General features: G+C 43.6%; 1 protein-coding gene across 1 annotated transcript in view; it reads right to left on the minus strand.

Annotated features, from left to right (window-relative positions):
• Positions 1–26,522, minus strand: part of COL4A6 (collagen type IV alpha 6 chain) — a 339,968-nt gene that overhangs the window by 8,895 nt on the left and 304,551 nt on the right. The window contains exons 21-38 of the mRNA XM_012811365.1: positions 22,399–22,559; positions 21,693–21,872; positions 20,955–21,138; positions 17,679–17,732; positions 14,604–14,675; positions 14,221–14,328; positions 12,957–13,178; positions 12,416–12,577; positions 10,386–10,556; positions 9,523–9,666; positions 8,954–9,079; positions 8,314–8,495; positions 6,384–6,447; positions 5,648–5,722; positions 5,081–5,188; positions 4,880–4,987; positions 4,236–4,307; positions 3,784–3,909 (exon numbers count right to left, since the gene is read on the minus strand). Coding sequence (XP_012666819.1) covers positions 3,784–3,909; positions 4,236–4,307; positions 4,880–4,987; positions 5,081–5,188; positions 5,648–5,722; positions 6,384–6,447; positions 8,314–8,495; positions 8,954–9,079; positions 9,523–9,666; positions 10,386–10,556; positions 12,416–12,577; positions 12,957–13,178; positions 14,221–14,328; positions 14,604–14,675; positions 17,679–17,732; positions 20,955–21,138; positions 21,693–21,872; positions 22,399–22,559 — 2,319 coding nt within the window. The remainder of the gene's footprint in view (positions 1–3,783; positions 3,910–4,235; positions 4,308–4,879; positions 4,988–5,080; positions 5,189–5,647; positions 5,723–6,383; positions 6,448–8,313; positions 8,496–8,953; positions 9,080–9,522; positions 9,667–10,385; positions 10,557–12,415; positions 12,578–12,956; positions 13,179–14,220; positions 14,329–14,603; positions 14,676–17,678; positions 17,733–20,954; positions 21,139–21,692; positions 21,873–22,398; positions 22,560–26,522) is intronic.

Genomic DNA, 26,522 nt, shown 5'->3' on the forward strand with positions numbered 1-26,522 from the left:
TTGATCCTGCCACCCTTGGTATGTGAGGCTGGTGCCCTACCCACTGAGCTACAGGCACTGCCCAGTATATTCTTTTTGCTCTTTTTTTTGATCAACACAATTTGAATGTGCCACGGAAGTTTAACTATAGGTTCAAGTGTGCAGTGAAATAAAAAAGGTTGAAACACAGTGTTTTATAGGCAATTTGTGCTGTTAGCCAAATAATTGCTTAATTGCCTACAAAATAAATTTGTGCTAAATCTCTCCCATTTTTGGCCAACAGAGAACAGCCATCTGTTAGAGTAGATACAGAATATTCATTTGCTCAAATGTTAATACTGCTTGACTGGAATACTGTTTGCGGAGTGAATTCTATTATATGTTCAAAACCCAAACTTTCATCTGATTACAAAAGATTTAACATTCACATGTTACATGACTTTTTTTCAGTGTAACAAAGAGAGATTTCACTTAGGAAGAACAGAGAGAAAGTTTAGATCATGTCCAAAGAGTTGGACGTGAGTCCCTCTCACGGAGGAAAAAAGGTTAAGAGAGACAGAGACTCAAAGGCCCGCAAGGATATAAATATTTTGTTTGAAATTGGTTGCAAGTCTTTCATTGGCCTCTCTGTGCCTCTAGGCAGTATTGTCCTTTCCTATTGGTCATTGATGGTCTCTTTCTATTGGTCATTGGTTACCTAGGTTACCGCCTACGCACATTCTTAGTGGGCCCTCCAGACCTCCTGGTTCAGCAGGCCAGGTTTCCCCTCCCCCCTTAGAAGCTCCTTTCTTTTGTGTCTCTTCTCATTCTCCCCTGAGGAAATATGGTCCTGAAATCTTGAAGGGAAAATGGAGTACAACCATTCTTAGCTACTTCCTGCTGTAAAAAAGGGGCGTTGGCCTACCTAGCAGGGACCCTGCTCAGGTTCCCTACTCTACAGGGGTTTCGGGACTCTCAAGTTTCTGGCCACTTGGTCGACAGGTTCTATCAGTAGCATGTCACATAATCTGGATGGGACAACATCAAAACTATATATACAAATGAAGACGTTCATATTATACGTGCAACATGAAAGAGGTATATTTATTTGGCGTGTTCTGGATGATAGTTGAGCGAAGACAAATAGCTGCGAAACTGGTTGACAAACTGTCCTGGTGATGGAAATTCTTATTTTTTGTTGGTGACAAAAAAGTCCAAAAATGTTACTGTTGAATTTCTCATAGGAATCTGAAAATGTAGCCAATTCATGAAAACTTATAAAAAAAGAAAGATGGTAGATTATTCATGTGTGTTTGAAGTGATCAATAGATTGAATCTAGAGATGGAAATCTAGAGATGGAAAACATAAATGTAGAGAAAAAAACTCTCAATCATTTTAGGTTTGAGAAACTGAAAAAGAAATGATGACACAAAACACTAGATCCACAGCCACTTGGTGTTACTTGTGGCATTATCAGTTATGTCTTGGAAAGCCTCTGAAATATTTTCCTTTCTGTCCAAGGTGAAAATCTGAAAAGAAAGACATATTGTATATATTTTTCCCTGAAAATATAGCTTTCAGCATATATATGTGTATATAGAACTTATATACTTAAGCTGAAATTATGCAACACTAATAAACAAAATAGCACATATCCACATATAATAGAGTAAGTGTGCACAGCACACAGATTATGGCAGTTTTTGTGAGCCTTGTCCTCCCTTTACTTGTTTCTTGATTTTATAATTATAAAAAAAAGATTTTATAATTATAGCAGTAAATGAGTATTATCAAATCTGAAGAAAGGCACTATTGACCTCGAGTCGTGCTAAAATCTCATGTATTTCCTTGATTAAGAATAAAACCCTTTAAATGAGCAATGGAGATGCAAAATAGCCTGTTTTCCTAACTCATTTCAGTCTCAAAGTCTTAAAAAACTAAATATATACAAGTCCGCGTGGTGGCTTGTGCCTGTATCCCAGTACTCTGGGAGGTCAAGGAAGGAGGATCACATGAGCCCAGGAGTTTGAGGCTGCGATGAGCTATGATAGCACCACTGCAGTCTAGCCTGGGCAACAGAGCAAGACTCTGTCTCTAAACAAACTAAATCAATATAAAAACGTAGCCTCTAAGTACTTAATGGGAATACAAAATGGATGGTGTAATTGAAAGTTGTGCAGATAAAGGTATTGTAAGGAGAAAGAGCCTATAAAGTCTTCTTAGGGGTAAACCTTCATTTTGCACTGACTTCCATTATCAAATTCAAGATAAGCTCCTATGAGGGGGTAATATGGCCAAGAAACTGTTTTAATTAGAGATTGAGGGGATACACCAGAATATTTACAGTAATATATAAAGGATAACCCAAACGCAACAAACACCTGTGTTTCAACCACCCAATTTAAGAAAAGGAAGATAGTGCTATCTTTAAATTTCCTGCACGTCCTCCACAGATTCTGTCCCTTTTCCTCGCTCTCAGAGGCAACCACTCCTGAATTTGGGGTTCATCAGCCCTTCCTTTTCATCATAGTTTGATCGTTGTATATTTGTACCCCTAAACAATACATTGGTTGTTTTTCCTTGTTGTTGAATATTTATTAATGGAATCATACAAAATGCGCTCCTCTGTGACACGGTTTATTTGCTCAGCGTCGTTTCTGGAATGTAACCATATGGACAGTGCTATTTACTACATTGGCAACTGGGACTTTATTACCTCACATAGCTAAAGGAAATGAATGATTTAATGACCAGTCAAGGTTTGAAAACCAAAGGAAATGCCCTTATTCTTCTCTCTAGTCCCCTGTTCTCTATGTCTTATAAAAAAAAGCCACAGTCTCTCTGCAGGTTGGGACCCTACTTTGAGCCTTTCCTCTGGGGAAGTTGCTGGCTTTCAAAAAAGACAGGTTGGTCCAGACCAAAGGAAAGAGTAAACACAGAAACAGCAGATGCACCAATTCAAAATGCAGCAGGAAAGAAATTAATGCATGAATATAGTTCCTGATGATACAAACATGCACAGAAATAAAAGCGTGAGGAGGAATAGAACATTTTGTGAACATGCTTTCCATAGGCAACGGCAATAACATAATAGTCAACATTTTTTGAGTGCCTACTATGTACCAAACACTGAGGTTTTCTATACATTACTTTATTCCTCAGTGATTTCCTCAAAACACCTATGAGGTAGGTTCTGTTATTATGCCCATTTTACAGAAAAGACAAACTAAGGTTTCATTTGAGATCGAGAGATAAGTAACTCCCCTGTTCAAAGTCATGTAGCTAGTGTGAAGTCGAGCTGGAATTTGCATCCCGCTGGACTGACTTCAGAGCCCATACTCTTAACCATGGTGCTACCCTGAATTCATTTCTTGGTATCCATTGAGGGGGATATATCTTTAGAACATTCTTAGGAAAAATTGAAGAACAATAATCTATTCTCACTTTTTGGGAGGTGGGAAAACGGAGGCTCAGAAAGAGACTTCAGGCCATGTGATGAGTTGGGGGCCAAGATTAGGGTAGAACCCACTTTCCAGAAAATCCAACAAATCCTAACTGAGTGCACACTGTGGTCCTGTCCAAGGTAAACATTTATTCTTTTAGTTTCAGGCTCTTTCCAGCAATCACACTGTTTTACCAGGTCCACAGAAGTGCCCTGGAGGATAGAAGGGACTTGGGGAATTGCTTCCTGACACAGCAGTCTTTTCCACTGGGTTCTGAGACCCCCAGAAATATGAAGACATGCACAGCTCAAGCCTGTGAGCTCTATGGCCCTGATGAACCCCAGACCCAGCTTCCACAAGACCTGACTTGGACTCACTTACCTCGACCACCTTTTTGACCCTTTAGACCCGGCTTCCCTGGATTTCCGATAGCAATTCCTGTGGACCCTTTGTCTCCTTTGGGTCCAGGCACACCAGCAGACCCAGGCACTCCAGTGATACTAGCTCCTGGAAGGAGATGCAGCAGGAAGGGGCAGAACTCAGTGAGGGGTAAGGCCTTCTTGCTTAGCTCGCCTGTCTGGGGCCTCAGAGGCCTGTTCAACAGATATCAGATGCAGATTCGTCAAGTAACAGGAAGAGGAGCTCATTTGCAGAGAAGAACAAACCCCATCATCTTTTCTCCTTGTATCAAGGGACCTCAAAATGGAGCCTGGGAACGAATTCCATAAGTCCGAGGATATGACAGACACCGCAGTTGAGAATTCATGGCGAGTACCTGCCAGGCTTCTGTTAAACCTGGTGCCCTCCTCCTTACCCTCGAGGGTCTTCCTTACCTGGAGTGCCATGGGTGCCTTTGGTGCCTGGAAGCCCATTAAGTCCATGTAAACCAGGAAATCCAGGGAAGCCTGAGGCAAAGGAACATCACAAATGGTTCTAGAAACTCTAAATCATAAAGTGTGACCAAGACATAGTTACCTGTCCCCAAAGCATTCCTATGTCCTCATTTTAAAGTCCTGGTCTTTCCTGAGGCATTACTTAATGCTCTAAGGGAGGACAGATCAACTCCAACATACACCGTGCACTCTAGATTCTCATGAGTCTTATCAGAGATCAACAGAGGTGGTGGCCAAGTAGGTATCTTGTAGAAGAACTCTTAGAGTGGCAATGCCCAAGACTCTGAGTTGCCAGTTTCCAAAGACTGGTACCAGAAACTCACTGCCGAATCTCTAAGTCAGGGAACGCCTACACATGCCAGGGCAATGGTCTTCCTTGCTAACTCTTCTCTCCCAGGTTCTTCTCTTCTCATTCATGCTTGCCCACCTTCATTCCTCTTCATCTTCCTTTCTCATTATTGCTCATACAGCCCAATGACTCTCTTGGGTTTGGCTTAACCCCGACAATATCTTCTCAGAGTAGTTACTGTCCTTTATTAAGGGAAGGAAACTTTTTCTTACTGCCTGTTCCTAAACACACATACCTTTGGGTCCTATTAAGCCAGATGGTCCTACGGGGCCAGATGCTCCCGGACGCCCAGAGGGTCCTGGATTTCCTGCGGCTCCTCTCATACCTGCAATCCCACGAAGACCTAAATATGAAACCAAGGCAGAAGTTCAGAACGGGGCACGGCTGGAAGCTAATCCTAAGTCTTTTGGCATAAAGCAACCATGTGGCATGGTACCTGGGGGGCCAGGGAGGCCAACATCTCCAGAAACACCGACTTTGCCATTTTCACCCTTTTTTCCTGGGAAACCAACATCACCAACCAATCCATCTTTTCCTTTTGCACCTGCAAAAATCAAGAAAAACGAGTGATCAGGCCACATTTCTACCCATGTGTTCCTCCAAGGGAAAGGGCAGATTTTGAACTGCTGAGGGAGCTAGTTCAACTAAGACTCTGAAAAGGAGATTGGCAGCTATCGTCACATTTGGCATATGCCATCAATTTGAGAAATAAACTTGTTGTGAATGTCCCATGGAAGTGGGAACAATGGGTAGAAATGTTCCAGAAGCACAGTTTAGGTAACAACTAAACTAAGGGGGTGGATGGCGTTATCCCAAAGGTCTTTGCTAGCCAATGATTCTAAAAGGAACAGTAGGCTGGTTTGCTTGGAGAACCTGTAGGAGGGAATTTTTCTTCAATGGATGGAAGTTGAGAAACATGAAACTTGAACTCCAAAATTCCTTCCAAGCCTTAGTTTTGAGGAGTCTCCGAGGCACATGGGACAAAAAATAATCATAGCCTTACCTTTAAAACCAGATTCACCACGTTGTCCTTTTGGTCCAGAGACACCAGAAATTTCAACCCTTTCCCCTGGATCTCCTGGGGACACCAAGACATTGTTTATGTGGTCAGAAGAGGCAATAGCTCATTTTGCACTAGCAAGATGTTCTGAACACATTTTTTTTTTTTTTGTCAGATTCAAGGTAGCCAGAGGAGTTCCTTGGCAAAATTATCCACGGGTAAAAGGTGACCAATCACAATCCAGGAGCTGTACGCTACTAGGCTACTGGCACGAAATGCTGCCACATGCAGCATATCTCCATTGGGAAACGTGTCACTAGGCTCCATATAGGCAGAACAGATGGCAGGCAGGGTCCTAAACCATCACCAGAATGGAATAGTGATGCCAGCAAAGATGAGAACTTTTCCTGCCTAGAGGGCTGAATTTATCAAAAGAGACTACAGCTGAGGTTTCCTCTCCTGCTGAGTCTGCAAGGCAGATGGGTCAAAACACAAAGCCAAGGGACAGCCTTGTCCTTGGCTCCATGAAAGCCTGGGAGAGAGATGTTGGTAGGTACCACTGTTTGTTGCATTGTCTTTGAGAAACAAACATAAACGAGCAGATTTTTGCCAAAGGGTAAATGTAAATCAATTCACTTTCCCCTAAACACAGAATCTTCCCCTCCCCCAAGAGAGCCCCAGACCTGCTAGAAATCCATCTTGCTCTACAAAAACACACTAAGAAGAAAATGCACCTTACCTTTTGAACCTGGGAGACCAGATGTTCCTGGGCGCCCAGGAGTCCCACGGAGACCCTGTGAACCCTTCAAAGCAACATGGGAATCATCATTTCTGCCCAGAGCACAGGGCTGCCCACCTTCTTACCCGCCCTCTCCTCACTAAGCCACTGCCTCAGAGATTTCTACCCTGTACTCTGGGGCAGAGGTGGGCTGTGGGTGGGTGGAGGACACACCCTGCCAATGGGAAGGTGATGAGCAAAGGGCAGAAGCACAGAGTTAGGGTTTGTGGAGGAGAGGTTCAATCTGCAGATTAATCCTTGTCATTCATAACTTCCTACCACCTAGCAAAACTGAAATCTTGGGAAATCAAGGCATGGCTACTCTAGTGAGTGTCTTCAACATACAAAACTTGACAGTTAGGCCAGGTACCCTAAGCATACCACAGTCAACTACCACCATCCTTGCCTAAGCTCTGAAGCCATTATGCAAAGGAAGAAGCATTGCTTCACTCTGCAGGGCTGTCTCTCTGCCACAGGTTCCGTGAGGAACCCAAGGTCTTTCTGCCACCAGGTTGCAGGCTGTATGTGTGTGGGTGTTGGAATGTGAAGTAGGGTGAATGTTCACATTTTCACAAGAAAAGCTGCCTTCACTGCACTGCCTGTCTGAGTCTGGGAAGTGGACATGTTAGCTGCCGTCAGACAGCTCATCACCTGGTACCTGGTATGGTTTTGAAGCATTTTGAGAAGTATCTAGTATCCAGTAAAGACATGTGTCACTTAGTGCTTTGAGCAGGAGGTTGAGTATTGGGTGGGATCACTGTGCTTACTGGACCACTACCCAGGACACCCCTCCACTCTGCCTGCCTCCTTGCCTGGCTTCGTCCAACACACTGCTATACCTTCTCCTAATTCTGTGCTCTGCTCACTCTGTGATGCCTACTAGAATGCCTCCCCACTTTGCTTCCACCCCTCCTAGTATGTGAGTAGTTAGGATTATCCAGTCTAGGATTATTTATTTTACAAAAGTCTTAGGGGTGTGTGTGTGTGTGTGTGTGTTTTCATCAGATCGGCTGACATTTTTGCCTGCAGGGAGCACAAGTCATCTGTAGTCATCTGTGATTTGGTTTATTTAGACCCCTCAATACTGCTACTATTTACACATAGACTGTCATGTGCTAGACACAACGGTAAGTGCCCTGCACGTATCATCTTGCTAAACCCTCACTACTGTCTGAAGGAGGTTTGAATATTATTCCCACTTTTCACAGATGAGTAAAGTGAGGGTCATAGAAGTTAAACAATGTGCACAAGATCACAGAGGTAGTGAGTGATGGAGCTGAGAATCAAACCCAAGTCTGTCTCATGGCTAAACCTGCTCCACCTCCCTGCCTTTTTAAGAACCCAGAGAAGCTGTATTTGATTCTTTGCTAGCTGTTGCCCCTTGTGGAGCTTCAAAGATTTTTCTATCAAAACATCCAGAAGTCTGCCCTGAATTCTTACAATGTGCCAAACTCAATATGGAATGCTAGCAGTGGGATACAAGGTAGTTCTTGTTCTTAAGCTCTAATAATCTCACTGAGGCAGTCAGACCTGCATAGAAGCAACTGGGATCAAGGTCAGCAGTGAGACATGCAGAGTGCCAGAGCAGTGAGAGCTCAGGGACTCCTGGAGGAGACAGCACCTGGGCTGGGGCCTGAAGGACAGGCAGGTATTGGGCAATTGCAGAGGAGGGAGGAGGCTCTGCCACACAGGGAAGATAATTTGAATAAAAGAGGGGTATTCAGGAAATAGTGGGCAGACCTGTCACATTCAATGAGAGGGCTCTGCCTGAGGGTGTCCTGGGGGAAGAGACTTGGAAGTGGGCTGAGATCAGAAAGGTGGGCAGTGGGGGGGTGTCCTCCTGCTACAGGGCCCTTCTCTGGTGGAGAGATGAAGATATGGACACACTTACAGTTTGTCCTTTCATTCCTGGGAAACCTGTGATTCCCTGTGATCCTTTCAGGCCAGGTAAGCCCCGTAGTCCTGTAGAGCCAGGAGAGCCTGGCCTACCAGGGAGTCCCTTGATGGTACCAGGAAATCCAGGAGTTCCAGGCAGGCCTGGTGGCCCAGGGTAGCCTGCCTTTCCTTTGTCACCTGGGAACAAGCAAAAGGGCTCAGAAAAACACTCTGGGCAAGAAAAAATCAGTTCTACAAGGTGTAGGTGTCCTGGGTTGGTCACAGGCCAAGTTCAGACTTATGGGTAGTTAGCTGGGGGACGGAGGTAAAATTGGGGTAGATGCATCCAGTCTTTTGGAGCACTGTGAGCCAGCCTCACTGGGAAAGCACCTCGGTGCTCAGGCCCCACTATCTGCCAAGCTCTTCCAGGGGTACCACAGCCTGTGATTGAAAACCTCAGTTCCACAGTGACAATGGCAATTGGCAGCCTCAAAGTCCAGGTACCCTCAGGCCCAGGAAAGGCAGCCTCCTTGGACCCCACACTGCTATTAGGGGTGGGAGGGCTTATACTTCAGGGCTTTTTCTCAGGAAGGAAGCTAAGTTTGGTTGTAAAACCTTTCTTGGGCATTTCTTCTGTCCATCCCCTGCCCTAGCACCTTTGCGTCCAGGAGATCCATCTGGACCAGCTGTGCCTTGAAAGCCTTTGTCTCCTTTGAGCCAAAGGTTCGGCATTGGAGGTCTTAGAATGGGTGTTCCAACTGGCCCTGGATCACCTCTGTCTCCTGTAGGGATGGGAATAGGAAATCAGTGTGAGAAAGAGAGCTTAGACATGGGGTCAGTAAAAGGCTGACCTTTTATATCATTTCATCCTACACCACCCCCAGCCCTCTTTCTGGGCCCTTCTACCTTCTTCCCCAATCCTATTCTGCCAACTTTTCATTTCTGTGTGTGTCCTACCTTCTACAAACTCAATGTCCACTAGTGACTTTAGACCCTGCTCAAAATCCTCCTCCATTAATCATCTGTGGATGTATATGGCCTCTAACACACAATGTTAACTCAGAAGGGATTAGGTCTTTTGGTTTAAAAAGACTTAATTCCAGGAGCCCCAAATCTTATTATCTAACCTAAAGTTGTTATAAACGATACGAACAAATAAGTCAACAAACAATATATACACTGGGAAGCATGGGAGACAGTTCTAGAATTCCATTCCCCAGCTCACCCTTTTCACCAGGACTCCCAGCCTGTCCAGATGGTCCCACTTTTCCAGGTGATCCTGAAATTCCTTTTAATCCTCGTGTCCCAGGAATACCAGCGAGACCTGGTACCCCTGGGAATCCTATCATTCCAATGGAGCCCTTCACACCTGTTGAGAAAAAAGAACATCTGTTAGTATCCTCATTTTACATATAAGGAAATGGAGGCTCAGAGAGGTTGAATAACCTGCCCAAAGTCACACAGCTAGGAAGTTACAGAAGGGATTCAAACCCAGGTTTCTCTAACACCAAGATCTTAGTCATTACATATTATACTACTTCCCTGAATAGGGACATGGCACTAAGAAACACAAAGGAAAGAAGTGGGTCCCTCTCCTATGATTCACCAATTTAGAGCTCATGTGTGGTATAGAAAAAAAAAAAAAAAAAAGAAAAGCCTAGGGCCAGGATGTAGGGAGATGGGCCCTAGCCTGTCTCCACTGCTAACCAGCTGTATGACCTTGGACCAGTCACTTGTTTCTGATTGAAATGGAGATGCCACCTGCCGAACCACCCATGGCTATCAGGGCAATTATAGGAAGTGAGTACTATCAGGCTTCATGCTAGGAACTGCACAAATGGGTAAACCCAGCATGGCTGTCACTGCCCTAGGCTTTACTGACCATACTATTCAGCTCTGTGTTCCACCCAGCAGGCAGTAAAAGTGACTCATCTTGGGTGGGTGGGAGTCCTTTAGCACTAGCCCTGTCTAACTATCTTGCCACAAAAAGCCCTACCCAACTCCATCCTCATTCCTCAGCAAAGAGAAGGGAGCAATCTGGGAAGCTACAAGTGACCTACTGGTCACTTCACTGATCATTTCACTTACCATTTGGGCCTGGGAGACCTGGCGACCCAGTGCCCCCGGGCAAGCCTGGACTTCCCAGCAAACCAATTAGCCCTGGGGATCCAGGAAGGCCTTTCAGGCCAGGCAGACCTTTTCTTCCAGGTAGACTCCGGAGGCCTTCCTCGCCTCTCGGGCCTTTCTTTCCCGGATGCCCTGAATCGGTGCAGGAGAGAACATAGGACGGCTGTCAAGTGAGGCTCTGCTTCTGGTTGGTCGGCCTGTTATGTTTTGTAAAAGGCCCTTCAACAATAGCACATGCAAGCTGCTAACAGGGAGTGTTCTTAGCTGGCTGAACTATTAGCACCTACTACCCGAACACCATGCCAGTGGCTATTACTTCTAGCATGGCACAGTAGCTGGCAGGGAGAGCAAGCCCTTGCTGATCATAACTTGTTCTTTTCTTTTGTGAATGTGGTTCACACTTTAGCCTCTGAATGGAGCTCTGGGAAGCCAGGGTGGCAAGTGGCCTCTGGTTTCCCGGTACTTCCAGTCTGAATGACACCACAATGGTGAGGGAGAGGTTAAAGCTGAGCTGTTGTTTCAGCCTCCCAGGGAGCCTTGGATACAGGGCTGCCCTTTTAATCCCTCAAGCAAGCAGTTAAGTCAGCTAGTTCCTTGGCATTAAGGTTGAAAGACCCCCTAGTGCCAAGTACTGTGGAAACCCACAAGGCCCATTTGGTCTCCTAGGTATTCTGAGATGTCATTCCCTACGCTTTAAAGTTGGTCAATGGGATTAACCTCCTGAGCTGCTGCCAAAGTGGAATGTTCAGGTACAAAGCACGGAAATTAAAAAACTAAAGGATTAAATCAATGACGACAGAGGTATTTGGGCTCCCAAGGACCCAAATGAATGGCTGACTTGGCTTTCTTTGGATTGAAAAGCATCAAGTAGCTGCAAGCCCCAGGATTCAAATGGGAGGCCGTGAAGGGGACTCTGCAACAAGGGAAGTAAATTCAATGGGAGCCAACCCCACAGCATGAGCTCAAGGATCCCTGTTCTTGTAAGCAAGGCCATGTTATAGCATACAGTCAGATAATTCCCTGAGCAGCAAAGCCGGTGCGGGTGTTAGTCTGGGAGCCTGTGTGCTGTGTTTTCTCGCCTACGCAGCCTACATGAAGATCTCCGAAACAAAGAAGGACAGAAAGGATATATTAATGGCTCTGCAAATAACTCAACTTCGGTCACTTGGCCAGGAATAAGAGTGGGCAGAGGAAATGACGAAGTCACTGAGGCAGGGTGAGGGGGCAGGGCAAGGAAAACGCAAGCTGCAAACACCAGGCTGAAACCAGAGGGTGTTAGACCCCACTGCTCAGTGAAAATCATTTTGGCTGTGGGGCCTTGGAAGCACGCTCGCCTGAGGCAGACTGCGGGGAGTGGGGGGGGGCACACTCTGCTCAAGCTTCTCCCTAGCCCAAAGCAGGCTCCCCATGGCCTCAGTGAAGGCAAGGGAGAGGGACTGGACCCACCTCAACAATGAAGGAGCTTCTCTAACTGGTAAAGGCAGGAGAGGGGCTAAGGCACGAAAAGGGGGTATGAGGCCAGGGAGATTTGTGGTAATATTTAGGAAGCTAACTTGACTTGAGATTTGAAACTTCTAGAGGTTAGGAAAGTCTCATTCTAGCTGGGCGCAGTGGCTCACGCCTGTAATCCTAGCAGTCTGGGAGGCTGAGGCGAGAGGATTGCTTCAACTCAGGAGTTTGAGAACAAGAGTGAGACCCTGTCTCTACTAAAAAATAGAAAAAAAAAAACTAGCTGGGCATGGTGGTAGGCACCTGTAGTCCCAGCTATTTGGGAGACTGAGGCAAGTGGATCACTTGAGCCTAAGAGTTTGAGGTTGCTGTGAGCTATGATGCCACAGCATTCTACTGGGGGGTGACAGAGTGAGACTCTATCTCAAAAGAAAAATAAGGAAAGTCTCATTCTAAATTCTGACCATGTTAAACTGCTGCTGTTGCCTCTCAGGGCACCTGGGCCCAGGGCCTAGCTGAAACTCCTTCTCCAAAGGACTTACCTATGGTGCCTGGTGGGCCTGGTATTCCTGGGATCCCAGGTTTGCCCTTGGTGCCATACAGACCACCAGACCCTGGGGGGCCTGGTTGTCCCATGTGTCCTGGTGTTCCAGGGCTGCCCAGCTCACCTTTAGGGCCTAGCAAGCCAGCCTTTCCAAGCATACCTAATAAGGGAAAAGAGAAGAGACTCACAGCCTGGGTGGATAGTAGACACTGTGTCATCAAACCAACTTGGAGACTTTGGCCCAGGATTCATCCCAGCTGCCACTGACTTCTCAGCTCCAGCTCCAGCCTTGTTTCCATTCCCAGCAATAAACCAGAGGCTTGGCAAGAAATCTGACTATTGGTTGCAGTCACTTCTGCAATTACTAAGATAGCAAAATGAACTCAGGCCATTAAGGACGATTTCCCAAAAAGGAGGGCCAGAACAAAATATTTCATTTTAACCCTCTCATGAAACCACCTCCTCAGATTCATGCAAGCATTCATGCAAGTATGCTGGTTAATGCAAGACTGTTAAATAAGTGGGACAAAAATAATCACCCTGGGGTCCTGGAAGACCAAGGTCTCCATGAAATCCTCTGTCCCCTGGCAATCCCTGTAGGCCTTGCTCCCCCGGAGCACCACTTTCAAAACCAAAGATGTCACCAGGGGCTCCCTTGGATCCTGGTAAACCAGGACTTCCAACCTTCCCAGATAATCCATCCTTTCCAGGCAGCCCAAGATACCCAGGGAAGCCCTTTTCTCCACGAGGTCCAGGAAACCCTAAATATAAAAAGACAAAAATAAAAGGCCACGGATGTTTAGAAGCGATTTTTCTGGGCAAATATTTCTGAGATGGATTTTTCTAATATGAAATCTAATATATTAAATATATGTTACATCTTTTGAAGCTCGGGGGTTTCTGGTCCTGGGAGTCTTGCCTAGAGGCAGAGACTGCACCACGTGACCTAGAAGAGGTTCTAGTGAGGCCAGGCCTAGGCAGAGCTTGGCAAACTGTTCCTGGGCCTCCTATGGTTGCTGAAGATTGCAGGTTACCCCCAAGGCCTCCTGTCTAAAGTTCAACCTTGTCTGGAGCTGTCTAGCGCCTGCTGTCATGTCTCCCTCTTCTCGGGTGGGGACAGGGTAATGGCGGGAACCCCAGAGCACATGGTCAAAGATAAGCCCTGGGTCCTATAGCAGCAGTGATTCTCAAACCCAAAGGAGCATCACAATCACCGGGGCCAACACATAGATTGCCAGGCCCAGCCCCAGAGATTCTGATCAGCAGGTCCCTGTAGAGCAGCTCAGAATATGCCTTTCCCAGAAGTTCCTGGGAGATGCTGATGTACAGAGTTTGAGAACAACCGGTACAGAGTAGGACTGTGGAGCTCAGGTTGGAACAACAGGGTATGTGAAGAGGGATAGAAATGGACAATTTCTCTCTGACTGATCTCAGTCTCTTTCTCTGACCTTTAAAGAGTCGATCAAGAAACTGTCATAGGACTGGCAGGAGAATGGTCTGGCAGAGTCCTAGATCAGTCACTAGTGGCTTTGTGATTTTGGGCAAGTCATTTCCTATCTGGAACTTAGTTTCCCAGTCTGAAAGTTAAGGAGCTATCCCACCTGATCTTGAATGGCCCTTACTGCTCTGATATACTGTCACTCTTTGGCTCTAATCCTCTCCTTTGCTTGGGTATAAAAATCAAACCATCCCACCCACACCAGTGAGCAAACCTGGCTTCCTGTATTTGGTGGAGGGCTACCTCACTCCAAGCACACACTCATACAAAAGGAGAAGCAGGTGAGGAGAAGCGCCTTTCCTTACCTGGCAATCCAGGGAGGGGAGCCAGTCCCGGACTCCCAGTCTCTCCTTTATTTCCACGTGATCCGGGCTTGCCTGGAGACCCAGGGAGGCCACGAGCCCCTTTAGGGCCTGAAAACCCAAATGTAAATAGTCATGGGAAAGGAAAGCCAGCGTTGCTGGGTATGATGTGTGATGTTCAGTCAAGAATCCTAGATTCTTAGAGGGCCTCACTTAGTCTCACCTCCCCACACTGCCCTCTCTAAGACCATTCTATTTCCTTAATCCCCAGGGCTGCCCTCAGGAGGAATGTGGATCCTCACTGAAATGCTACTGGTCTATACCTCTGCTTCCTTATGCTCATGGCCTTTACAAATGTGCTCACTTTATCTGACCTCATTCCATACCTGGGAATCCAGGAGTTCCTGGGAATCCTGACGGACCGTATGTGCCGGGAATAATACAAGGCAAGGTGACTCCTGTAAATGGTAACACATATGCATCAGGTGAACCCACTTAGCCAGGGAAGCTTTCCCCCCATCATGCTCTTTTACTTACACTCCATTTAATGGGATAGCCAAGTTCTCTCTGCTCAGCAGCTGAGAGCCCACACAGGAAAACTGGGGCATTGGAAGCTGTGTGAGTTACCAGCAGTACAACTACTTACAGATGAGAATGCCCTCAGTGTCCAAGTGCCAGGTTGTTACTTATCAAATCATTAGTGCCCACCGGGCAAGCAGTCACCTATGCAGCAGATGTTACTCAATAAGTTTTCCTAGAGGCAGCCTGTTACAGCAGCAAACAGCAATTGCCTAGTTGCCCTGCCCTCAGAGCCTCTCCCTCAGATGGGTACCTGGGGTTCTTCCATTGTGCCCATATGACTGGATGGAAAGGTATGAAGGCTCCTCAAGTTGACCTGTCTACCCTTTTCTTGGAACAAGGCTTTCCTTAAACCACTGGGTTTTTAAAAATATACTCCACCTTGGGCAGATGTACCCATATGTCTATACCAGGCAAACACTGAAGACCACTGTCTTTCTTGGCCATGACAGGCAAATGGTGACCCCTCCCTCAGCTCCTTATTTGAAGCTGTCAACTCCACTACACAGGGAGAAGGAATAGTCAATTTCAATATTAAAGATGTCAAAATTGACATGCATAGCCCTTCCCTTAACAAATTCTTTCTTGCTCATTCATAATACAAGGAAAAAGAGTCTGTAAGATCATAGAGGGGAGGTTTAATAAAATACCGGTGAACAAACTGTATGTCGGCTCCCTCAAGTGCCATTTACAAATAATTGCCCTGCTAATTAAAATTAGTCCTGCCTATTCATTGAAACAATCCCCCAAGGTCTGCTTTGAACCACAGAGCCAACAGTTTTAATAAAGTTCTATAGCCTTTGCGTGCACTTAAAATAAATCATAAGTTGTATTTCTGAAAAATATATATACAGCCTATGATTCAGATTGCTTATTCAACTGACTAGCAGGCTTCCTCCAAGCCTACTTTTATTTTCCTAACTCAAGATTGACTACTAAACAGTCTAATGTATTGGTTAAGAGGTTGGGCTCTGAAGCCAGACAGACTGAGCTGATATCTTAGTTCTGCTACTAACCAGATGAGCTGTGTGGACAAGATACTTAAACCTCTCTCTCTGAGCCTCATGCATTAACCATCTCTCTCAATGGTGTGTGTGTGTGTGAGGATTATATGAAACAGGGCTATTAGAATCTCGCACAGTGCCTGGCACTCTGGTATAGGCTCAATTAATACTAGTCATTATTTTGTGCCAGGAGGAGAATTCAGAAGAGTTCCTAGAAGGCCGTACCCTGGTTTCTACCTCAGTCAGGTTGGTGACACTACTTGTAGCCAGGGTAGTAACTTTCTGTCTTTTAGACCTCAGGTTTCCATAGTTGTATTACCACAGGAGGAAAGATAGCCATAGGCCTGGATCTTCCTCCACAGGTTGGTCACACCCACCTCCATCCTGCCAGATGCTAAGATGGCAGAACTATTTGATAGTGATTTCCCTACTATAGAAATATGTTCTATAGGCAAAAGTGCTTCATGATGAGATCCTTCTCTGGGAGGGGCTTCCAACCCTGTTCTTGACTCAGAGCCTGGGTCCTTTGAACTAGGCTGAAGAACTGCCTCCATAGATGCATACATGGTACTGTGAGAGGGACCCTGTGAAAGACTCTCTTGTCCCTCACTATCTCAATAGCCCATTGGATCCAATATCAAACCGTACCATTACAGTTCTAGTGATTTATGTCTTAGGAACAAACTTAGTAAACTAAAAACATCCCTGAGCTGGGTCGGAACATGAACCCATCTACCCTTAATTTATTGGATCAGTTTAATAGCTTCTTTTCACCTGTGACAGCAGATTTTAAAAAGCCTTTAGAAGATGGGGCTGAGGACAGGCATCTGGAAAGATTCCAGGACAGGAAAACTAATGATCAAAGGGAAGGTGGGTAGAAAACCAGAGGAAATCAAGGACATATTTCCCTTCCTACTTTTGCCTCAGACCTGTACACCACACCACACTTGTGTATTGCAAGCAGAAGTTCCAAATGGTGAGCAGGGAAGTCCTTCAAGTCATCCTGGCTTCTGGCTCTTTGATTTCACATCCTGTCTTTTGCTTTATATTCCTCAATTCAGAGCCTTCTCAACAAAGCAGAAATGTGCTTACCTATGCTCTGTTTTGGAAGCACAACAAATGACATAATTGTTCAGATTTTTCCCCATGAATGACAAAATTTGTCTTCAGAATAGAAAGGACCTCTTGTTACCAAGATTCTAACATCCGGTCAGGCATGGTGTCTCATGCCTATGATCCTAGCACTCTGGGAGGCTGAGGTGGGTGGATTGCCTGAGCTCAGGAGTTTGAGACCAGCCTGAGCAAGAGCAAGACCTCATCTCTAAAAATAGCTGGGCGTTGTGGCAGGTGCCTGTAGTCCTAGCTACTCGGAAGACTGAGGCAAGAGAATCACCGGAGCCCAAGAGTTTGTGTGAGCTATGACACAAGGGTGCTCTACCCAGGGCGACACAGTGAGACTCTGTCTCAAAAATAAATAAATAATAATAATATTATAAAATAGTCTAATACCGAAGTTTGTTCTGTGTCCAATGAATAAAGGTCAGAGGTGCCTGGGTCCTTCCAGGTACCTCCCAAGGCAAGTTACTGCCCCAGTTAAGTTCAGAGAATTCAATTGGTGAAGATAGAGATCAGCCAAGCGACAGATAAGCAGAAGGAAACCGGCCCCTCTCAGAGTGCATGCTCACTTATTCCCGTGCTCCCCCTGCAGGAACTCTGTGCCAAGGAGCCTCCAAAGCAGTGCCAGTCAGCATCAGATCACCCCATCCCAAACATGGGTGGTACTCAGGCTGTTGTGAGCATCTGAGACAAAGGTGAACAAAAAAGGTGTGTCTGGCCAACACTGGTGTGCAAGAACCCCTAGACCTGGCTAGCTCTCACCTCCCTCTGTGTCTAAGTCTCCTCTACCGACCTTCTCCCCGCAGCAGCAGTCACCTAGAGCCATCAAGTAAAGAAGAAAAATCAAACCAGGACACAAATCCCTTGAGGCAGCAGCCCAGATATGCCCACCAACCAACTCCCCTGTCTGAACTGAGTGGAGAGCACTGGCACCCACACCCGATCAGGTACACAGTAGCCATGCTTCAGTAACAAGCAGGGTGATTGATCACCATGAGCATCTGCAGCAGAGCCTCTTTGCAAACAGCCAGTTGTCTGCTTGCCCAAAGTGTGTAATAATTCACACTACTAACTCAAAAGGCTCCTGATGATTACATTCTCTTTCCTCGCAATCCAGCTGCCCTAGCCCAGGCTACTATAGATTGGAGTGGGTACATGTAGGAATCACATCTTAAATTTTTACAGCAAATGAAATGGTTATAATGCAAATGCCTGAGGCCTACAGGTTCTTTGTTTTTAAAACTGTATGGCAAGGAATCTAGGTTTGGTGTATCTGTAAAGTTCATGTACGATTTAAAATAGTTGGCTATTTTAAATTGCACATGAACTTTATGGATACCTTGTATGTTGTTGCCATAGAAACAAAGATAGCTAATGTTGTTTATTGAAGTAATTTTTCCTTTTTTTTCTTCTTCCTGGAGGCAGGAGTTCTTGGTATGTTGCCCAGTCTGGACTCAAACTCTTGGACTCAAGAGATCCTCCCACCTTAGCCTCCCAAGTAGCTGGTATTATAGGTGCATGCCACTGCACCTGGCTTGAAGTAATTTTTTCCAAGTCTTGATACTGCAACAAGGACTTTGCTATGGTTTGAACGTGGTTTGCCACCACCAAAACTCATGTTGAGGCTTGGTTCCCAATGTGGTGGTGTTAGGGAGGAGGCATCTTTGTGACCCGTTTGTTAAGATGGATTAATCTCCATAGACCAGATTAATTCTCATGCAAATAATAAGTTCCCACAAGAGCAAGCTGTAATAAAGTGAGGTTGCCACTAGCATTGGCCTCTTTGACACATGCCCTTCTACTTTCTGCCATGAGTTTAAGAAACACAAGGCCCTCACCAGATGAGATACCCAAACCATGAACTAAATAAACCTCTTTTCTTTATAATTACCCAGTCTCAGGTATTCTATTATAGCAACAAAAAAACAGAAGACAGATATTTTTCTTGTATAAGGCATCTCCCAGGCTATAGCTTACTATATATCATTATGTTCCTAAGAATTTTCTTTGGTAAGACTAATAAAGTGTGGGACAGAAATGGTACCAGGGGCTTCCTTCTGTTGACTCAGACTGTTCTCAAAACAGTTGCAATGTTGATAATATCCAGATTTGGGGTTATGTAAGTTTGTAGGTATCATGCTATTATCACGTAGTTTAAAACTCAGTTGCCTGTAACACAGGCTGAACGAGAGTAGAGACAATTGGGGTAGGGGTAGTGGAATGACCATGAGTAATGTCTGTGGGGACAGAGCTGGAGGCAAAGCTACAGATGACACTAGGACCTCCAAGAGACAGAATGATTTTGCTTGATAAAAGCTCTCTCAGCCTTCTTAAGAAGTTTTCAAAGGAGATACAGAGTGGCCATCAATTGGACATGAACTTTATGGCTGCCTTGTATTTACTTGGTTTTAAAAATTGTGAGTTATCAAGGTTCGAGTTGTAGCATCATCCTTATTATACGAAAAGAGATTTTAAAAGAAATAAAATTTTATAAGACATGGCATCCTGCCGTTTCTTTTTTTTTTTTTTTTGATTCTGAATTCTTCAAGGTGAAAATGTAGAGAAAGGAGAAATAGGCCTATAAGAAATAGCCCCTTGGTTATTGGGAAGCCCCTTTCCTCTCTTTCAGAACACTGCATTATCCTAGGTAGGTTGAAAAACTCCAAGAAGTATTACTCATCTTCCCTAGTATCCGGAGGCTTGCAGTGTAGCTGGGAAAAGTAAAAGCATTAATGGAAGGGAATGTATAATTTATGTAGCAATGGTATACTGTAGAGGTTGAAGAGAAAGCTTAATGGAAGAAGCAGGGCTTATTTTGAAACCTGAAAGAAGGATATTAGGTGACTACATAGGGAAAAAGTGAAGAGTATGCCAAATAAAGGCAACCTGGGCAAATCTTTGAGTTGAAAGTGAACAAGTTACGTTTGGGTACAGGGAAAAAGACTGGAATCTTAAGTGTTTCTTATTGTGAAGAGTACGATATATGAAAGAAAAGGTTAATTGTGCCCATGTTTGAAGACTTTTAAATTTGGGGCTGAGAAGTTTGGACATTATCTTCTATTCAATGGCAACCATTTGTGGCTTTGGACTAGAGGAATAATATGATACTGGCACTTTATAGGTACTAAATTGGCCACAGTGTTCATGGTAGAATTGAATGAGAAAACTCTAGAGTTAGGAGATGAAGAACTACTTAGGAAGCTGCCATTTACTCACTAATCCATCCAACTAACCAACCGTTCATTTATTCCAACTTGCACATAGATATCTGATAAAGTAGAAATAGGATAATGAGACAATTTAGCAGCAAGAAGAAGAGGCATTGCAAAGGAAAAATAAGAGATAATTCCAAATTTTCAAATTTCAAATAACTAAAAGAAGTGTGGTGCTACTAATGGAAACAAAGAAGTTGTAAAAACATAAAAGTTGGGGTGAAGCGCTCTTCTGGCTGTATGGAAGAAGACCAGTTATTAGCATGGCACCTTCAGAATCCATAAGCAGGACTGTCACTCTTTATAATTCCTGAAATTCAAGTAGGACAAAGTTAAAGAGAGGGCAGGGAGTTACGGTACCAAATGGGGATCAGACTAGATGCAACAAGGGTCTCTGCCCAATCTGAGATTTTATGAATTGAGGAAAGGTTCTTCCTTAATAATTACCATACAAGTTAGAGGACACCTTGTCTAATCTCCCACTCATTACTTTGATAACATTTGCAATAAACAGTCATCCCACTTCTCTTTGAACTTTTTCAAGGTTTATGTACTCATAACCTCCCTAGGTAGCTCTGCTACATTTTCTGATTGCACTGTTAGGAATCACTATGCATACAGAGCAAAATCTATATTGTTCTGTCCTCTAAAGCTTACTGCAATACAACTATAATCCTTTTTTCACATGAAAACCCTTAAGAGGATTGAAAATAGTGATTATGGTCAGCCAAGTCTTTACTTATGATGCATTTCATGCCTCTGAGTCATATCTACTCTATAACAGATTGAATTTCTAAGTCCAAAGCCATCTGATTCCATGACTCACCTGGACGCCCACGGGGGCCTTGTTGCCCTGGTGATCCATCTATCCCTTTATCTCCAGGAAGGCCACGAGGTCCAGGAGGTCCTGGCAGCCCAATCCCTGGGGATCCAATTGGACCAAGAGGGCCTTTTGTACCAGGAAGTCCTGGTAACCCCTTGTCACCTGGGAATCCCTGTCCACCGTCACCCTGGACAACACAAAAAGAATGAAAGTTTAACTCAGAGACTTATCTGCAGAGTCATCTGCCCATAGGAAAGAGGCAACCAGTGTGACTTATGCTTTGCGTTTTGTTAAAACTTTCTAGCACTCTAGTTTATCAATCAACCTCCTCTGACTTTAGTGGAAATGAGTCTTGGCACCTCTGGATGATCTAATAATGAAAATGATTCTAGATGGGGGTTGGAGGAAAGGGCAGGAAACAAGCAGAATAGCAACCCTTGAGGTCAAAGAAAGTGTCTGGATTACTTGAAAGAGAAAGCCATTGAGAAGTTCAAGTATTTTTAAGTGATTTAATCACTTATTACCAGATTTATCAAATGAGACAATGACTTACTCTGAGAAAAAGATCGTCATTTTACAGGAAAAAAATCCCCACGGAATAAAAAACATCAGTGGCAGAGGCAGGGTGGGATACTCTGGACTCTGTCTGTTCTTCCCTATCTCATGATCATCAGATACCCTCCATCTTAATGTCAGACATGAGGATTTATAGAGCTAATTACTCAGGAATGATCAACTTACCAGAAGGCCGGGCAGCCCTGGTAGGCCTGGTGCTCCATCTTTGCCTGGGGTTCCTGTGCTCCCAGGTAACCCTTGGGTGCCACGCTCACCCCGGTCCCCTGGCATCCCTGATTTTGTGCTGACCGTCGGGTCTCCCTTCTCTCCTTTGGGGCCCATGAGACCTGGAGGCCCAAATAAGCCCTGGCAGAGAGACAGGGGGCATAATCAAGACAGGCAGACTTCACAGCTTTCTGGCACCTAGCATAATTGTGATGTTAAGCCAGTATCTTGGATACATTCTGACATCATTCTGGGCACTTGATTATGTTGTCATCTGAGGCAGTAACTGCTCATTTAGGTAGTCTTTATTAATTTTATTTTATTTCTCTTACCAAGTTGTAATTTGAGCCATTTTCTGTATTCTTTATACATTTTGAAAACTTTGAGGAAGGGAGTGTCATCTTAATTCCTATTTTATCTTCAGGGCCTAGAACAGTGCTAAGCAAATGTGAACAATTTTGTGGAAAGAAGGAAGGGGGGGAAGGGGGAAAGGTAGGCAGCTTAAAGGAGAAAGGGCCTTTAGTCAGATTTCTTCATGTTGTAAATCAAACCCCCAAAGCTTTATTTTATCCCCACTTTTTTATGTGCTTTAGGAAAGTGATGGGGGAGTGAGGGACACCTGAAAGCCCCTATTACTCTCTAAGGGCCAAAGTTTGGCAAGACTTACTGGAGCCCCTGCTGGGCCCTGCATGCCCAAGGAGCCTGGATCTCCTCTGGCTCCTTTAAGACCTGGAAGGCCTATGAGACCTTGTGGCCCAGGCAGGCCTCGTTCCCCTGGTGGTCCGGTGTTGGTGACTCCACCATCACAAGCACAAAGACCCGAGTCCCCTGGGGAAAAAAGACAACATAGAACAAAGTGGGCCCTTTTTCCAAGAAGGAAGAACTAATAGTGATTATTTGTGACTTGAGCAATTCCATGGTGGGAATCAGAAGGTCTAAAGAGAACAGACTCAAATAAACTTTGTTCATTCTCCATCAGTGTGTGTCTATGCTAGTGATTCAGATTTTTTATAATTATTTTCTTATTAAATTATAACTTTGTACATTGATGCATTTATGGGGTTCAGGGTACTGCTTTGATATACAATGTGAAATGTTTATATTGAACCAAGTAACACATCCATCACAATTATACTCATTTCTTAATAGTTTTGAAATGTACCATTGTAACATGCACATTAGGTGAGGTTCCCCCAAATACCCTCCCTTCTCCCATATCCCCTCTCCCTTCTCCTCTCTCTCCTCTTCCCATCTACTTTCTGGACTATAGTTAGGTTTTGCCATTCATATGAGTGTGTAGGTGGTTATATATTGATTTCATAGTAGTATTGAGTACATTGGATATTTGTTCTTCCCATTCTTGAGCTACTTTACTAAGAAGAGTATGTTCCAGCTCCATCCAGGTAAACATAGAAGATGTGAAGTCTCCATCTTTTTATGGTTGCATAGTGTTCCATGGTATACATATAGCACAATTTGTTAATCCATTCAGGGGTTGATGGGCACTTGGGCTGTTTCCATGTCTTGGCTATTATGAATTAGGCTGCAATAAACATTCTGGTGCAAATGTCTTTGTTGTAAAATAATTTTTGATCATCTGGGTATATACCTAGTAGAGGAATTGCAGGATTGAATGGTAGATCTACTTTTAGTTCCTTGAGTGTCCTCCAAACTTCTTTCCAAAAAGGTATTAGCTTGCATTTCCACCAGCAGTGTAGAAGTGTTCCCTTCTCTCCACATCCATGCCAACATTTGCAGTTTTGGGATTTTGTGATGTGGGCTAATCTAACTGGAGTTATATGATATCTCAAAGTGGTTTTGATTTGCATTTCTCTGATGATTAAAGATGATGAGCATTTTTTCATGTGTTTGTAGGCCATGCACCTGTCTTCATCAGAGAAGTTTCTGTTCAAGTCTCTTGCCCACATAGAAATGGGGTTATTTATTCTTTTTTTGTTGATTAGTTTGAGTTCTCTGTAGATTCTAGTATCAGACCTTTGTCAGAAGCATAACGTGCAAAAATCTTCTCCCATTCTGAAGGTTGTCTGTTTGCTTTACTTATTGTGCTCTTGGTTGTGCAAAAGCCTTTTAGTTTGATCAGATCCCAGTAATATATTTTTAGTGTTGCTTCAATTGCCCAGGGTAGGGGGTTCTCCTCATAAAATATTCTCCCAGGCCTATTTCCCTGCGCTCTCTTCTAGTATTTTAATAGTTTCATGTCTTAAGTTTAAATCTTTTATCCAGTGAGAATCAATTTTTGTTAATGGTGAAAGGTGGGGGTCCAGTTTCAGTCTTCTACAGGTTACCAGCCAGTTCACCCAGCACCGTTTGTTAAATAGGGAGTTTTTCCCCCACTGAATATTTTTGATAGGCTTCTTGAAGATCAAATGACGATAAGCAGCTGGGTTCATTTCTTGGTTCTCTATTCTGTTCCACAAATCTACTGCTCTGTTTTTGTGCCAGTACCGTGCTGTTTTGATCACTATAGGTTTATAGTATAGTGTGAAATCTGGTAATGTGATACCTCCTGATTTATTCTTATTTTTGAGTAATGTATTTGCTATTCGAGGTTTTTCTGATTCCATATAAAATGAAGTACTATTTTTTCAAGTTCTTTGAAGTATGACAAGGGTAATTTAATAGGGATTGCATTAAATCTTTAGATTGTTTTGGGTAGTATAAACATTTTAACAATGTTGATTCTACCTAGCCATGAACATGGTATGTTTTTCCACTTGTTAGCATGTTCAGCTATTTCTTTTCTCAGTGTTTCATAGTTCTCTTTATAGAGATCTTTCATGTCCTTCATTAGGTAAATTCCCAGATATTTCATCTTCTTTGGCAGTATTGTAAAAGGAATAGAGTCCTTGATTGTTTTTTCAGCTTGACTACTGTTGGCCTATATAAAAGCTATTGACTTGTAAGTATTGATTTTGTATCCTGAAACGCTGCTGTATTCGTTGATCACTTCTAAGAGTTTTGAAGTTGAGTCCCTAGGATTTTCCAGGTATAGGATCATGTCATCAGTGAAGAGTGAGAGTTTGAACTCTTCTGACCCTATTTGGATACCCTTGATCACCCTCTCTTCCCTGATTGCAATAGCTAAGACTTCCATTACTATGTTAAATGGCAGTGGAGACAGTGGGCATCCTTGCCTCATTCCTGATCTGAATGGAAATGTTTTCAATTTTACACCATTCAATATGATATTGGCTGCGGATTTGCTGTAAACGGCCTCTATCAGTTTAAGAAATGTCCCTTCTATGCCTATTTTCTTAAGAATTCTTATCATGAAAGTATGCTGGATATTATCAAAGGCTTTTTCTGCATCAATTGAGAGAAACATATGGTTTTTGTTTTTTCTTTTATTGATGTGATGTATTATATAGAGAGATTTGCATATGTTGAACTGACCCTGTAACCCTAGAATAAAACCAACTAGATCATGGTGTATAATTTTTTTGATGTTGTTGAATCCTGTTTGCTAAGATCTTATTAAATATTTTTGCATCAACATTCATTAATGATATTGGTCTATAATTTTCTTTCTCTGTTGGATCCCTTCCTGGTTTAGGTATCAGGGTGATATTTGCTTCATAGAATGTGTTGGCAAGTATGCCTTCCTTTTCTATGCTTTGGAAAATGTTGTATAATATAGGTACTAGTTCCTCTTGAAAGGTTTGATAGAATTTGGATGGGAAGCCATCTGGTCCTAGACTTTTCTTTTTAGGGAGATTTCGTATTGATGATGCTATTTCAGTGGTTGATATAGGTCTATTCAAGATTTCTAATTCTTCCAGTTGAGTCTAGGAAGATGACGTGCTTCCAGGTATTGGTCCATTTCCTTCAGATTTTCATATTTCTGGGAACAGAGATTTTTGTAGTAATCATTGAGGATTTTTTGAATTTCTGAAGTGCCTGTTGTTATTTCTCCTTTATCATTTCTGATAGACAATATTAGAGATTTTACTTTTCTATTTCTGGTTAGGTTGGCTAAAGGTTTATCAACTTTGTTAATTTTTTCAAAAAACCAACTTTTTGTTTCATTGATCTTCTGAATGATCCTTTTGTTTTCAATTTCAGTTAATTCTGCCCTAATTCTGGTTATTTCTTTTCTTCTGCTGGGTTTTTTGGTTGGAATGTTCTTCCTTTTCCAGTTGCCTGAGATGATCCATTAAGTTGTTGGCTTCCTCTCTTTATGTTTTCTTGATGAAGGCTTCCAATGCTATAAATTTTTCTCTTAGGACTGCCTTTGCAGTATCCCACAGGTTTTGATAATTTGTATCTTCGTCATCATTTAGTTCCAAAAATTTGGTGATTTCCTTCATAATCTCGTCTTTGACCCAGCTATCAGTCGCCTAAGATTACTTAGCTTCTATGACTTTGTTTGAGTATAGAGATTCCCATTGCTGTTGAGTTCAACTTTTATTCCATGGTGGTCCAAGAAGATACAAGGAATAAGGTAGGTTAGACTTGTGTCCTAGGATATGATCTATTTTGGAGGATGACCCATGGGCTGATGAGAAGAATGTACATTCAGTTTTGTTAGAGTGAAATGTTCTATAGAGGTCTGTAAAGTCCACTTGTTCTAGAGTCAGTTTTAAGTCTAATAATTCTTTGTTTAGTTTCTTCTTGGAGGATCTATCCAAAACTGTCAAAGGAGTGTTAAAATCTCCAACTATTATAGTGTAGGAAGATATCAAGTCGTTCAAATCCATTAGGTTCTGCTTTATGAATTGAAGAGCATTCTAGTAGGGTGCATAAATGTTCATTATTGAAATCTCTTGGCTC

The sequence above is a fragment of the Otolemur garnettii genome, unplaced genomic scaffold, assembly GCF_000181295.1.
Source record: "Otolemur garnettii isolate 467f Iridium unplaced genomic scaffold, OtoGar3 scaffold00155, whole genome shotgun sequence".
NCBI classification, from domain to species: domain Eukaryota; kingdom Metazoa; phylum Chordata; class Mammalia; order Primates; family Galagidae; genus Otolemur; species Otolemur garnettii.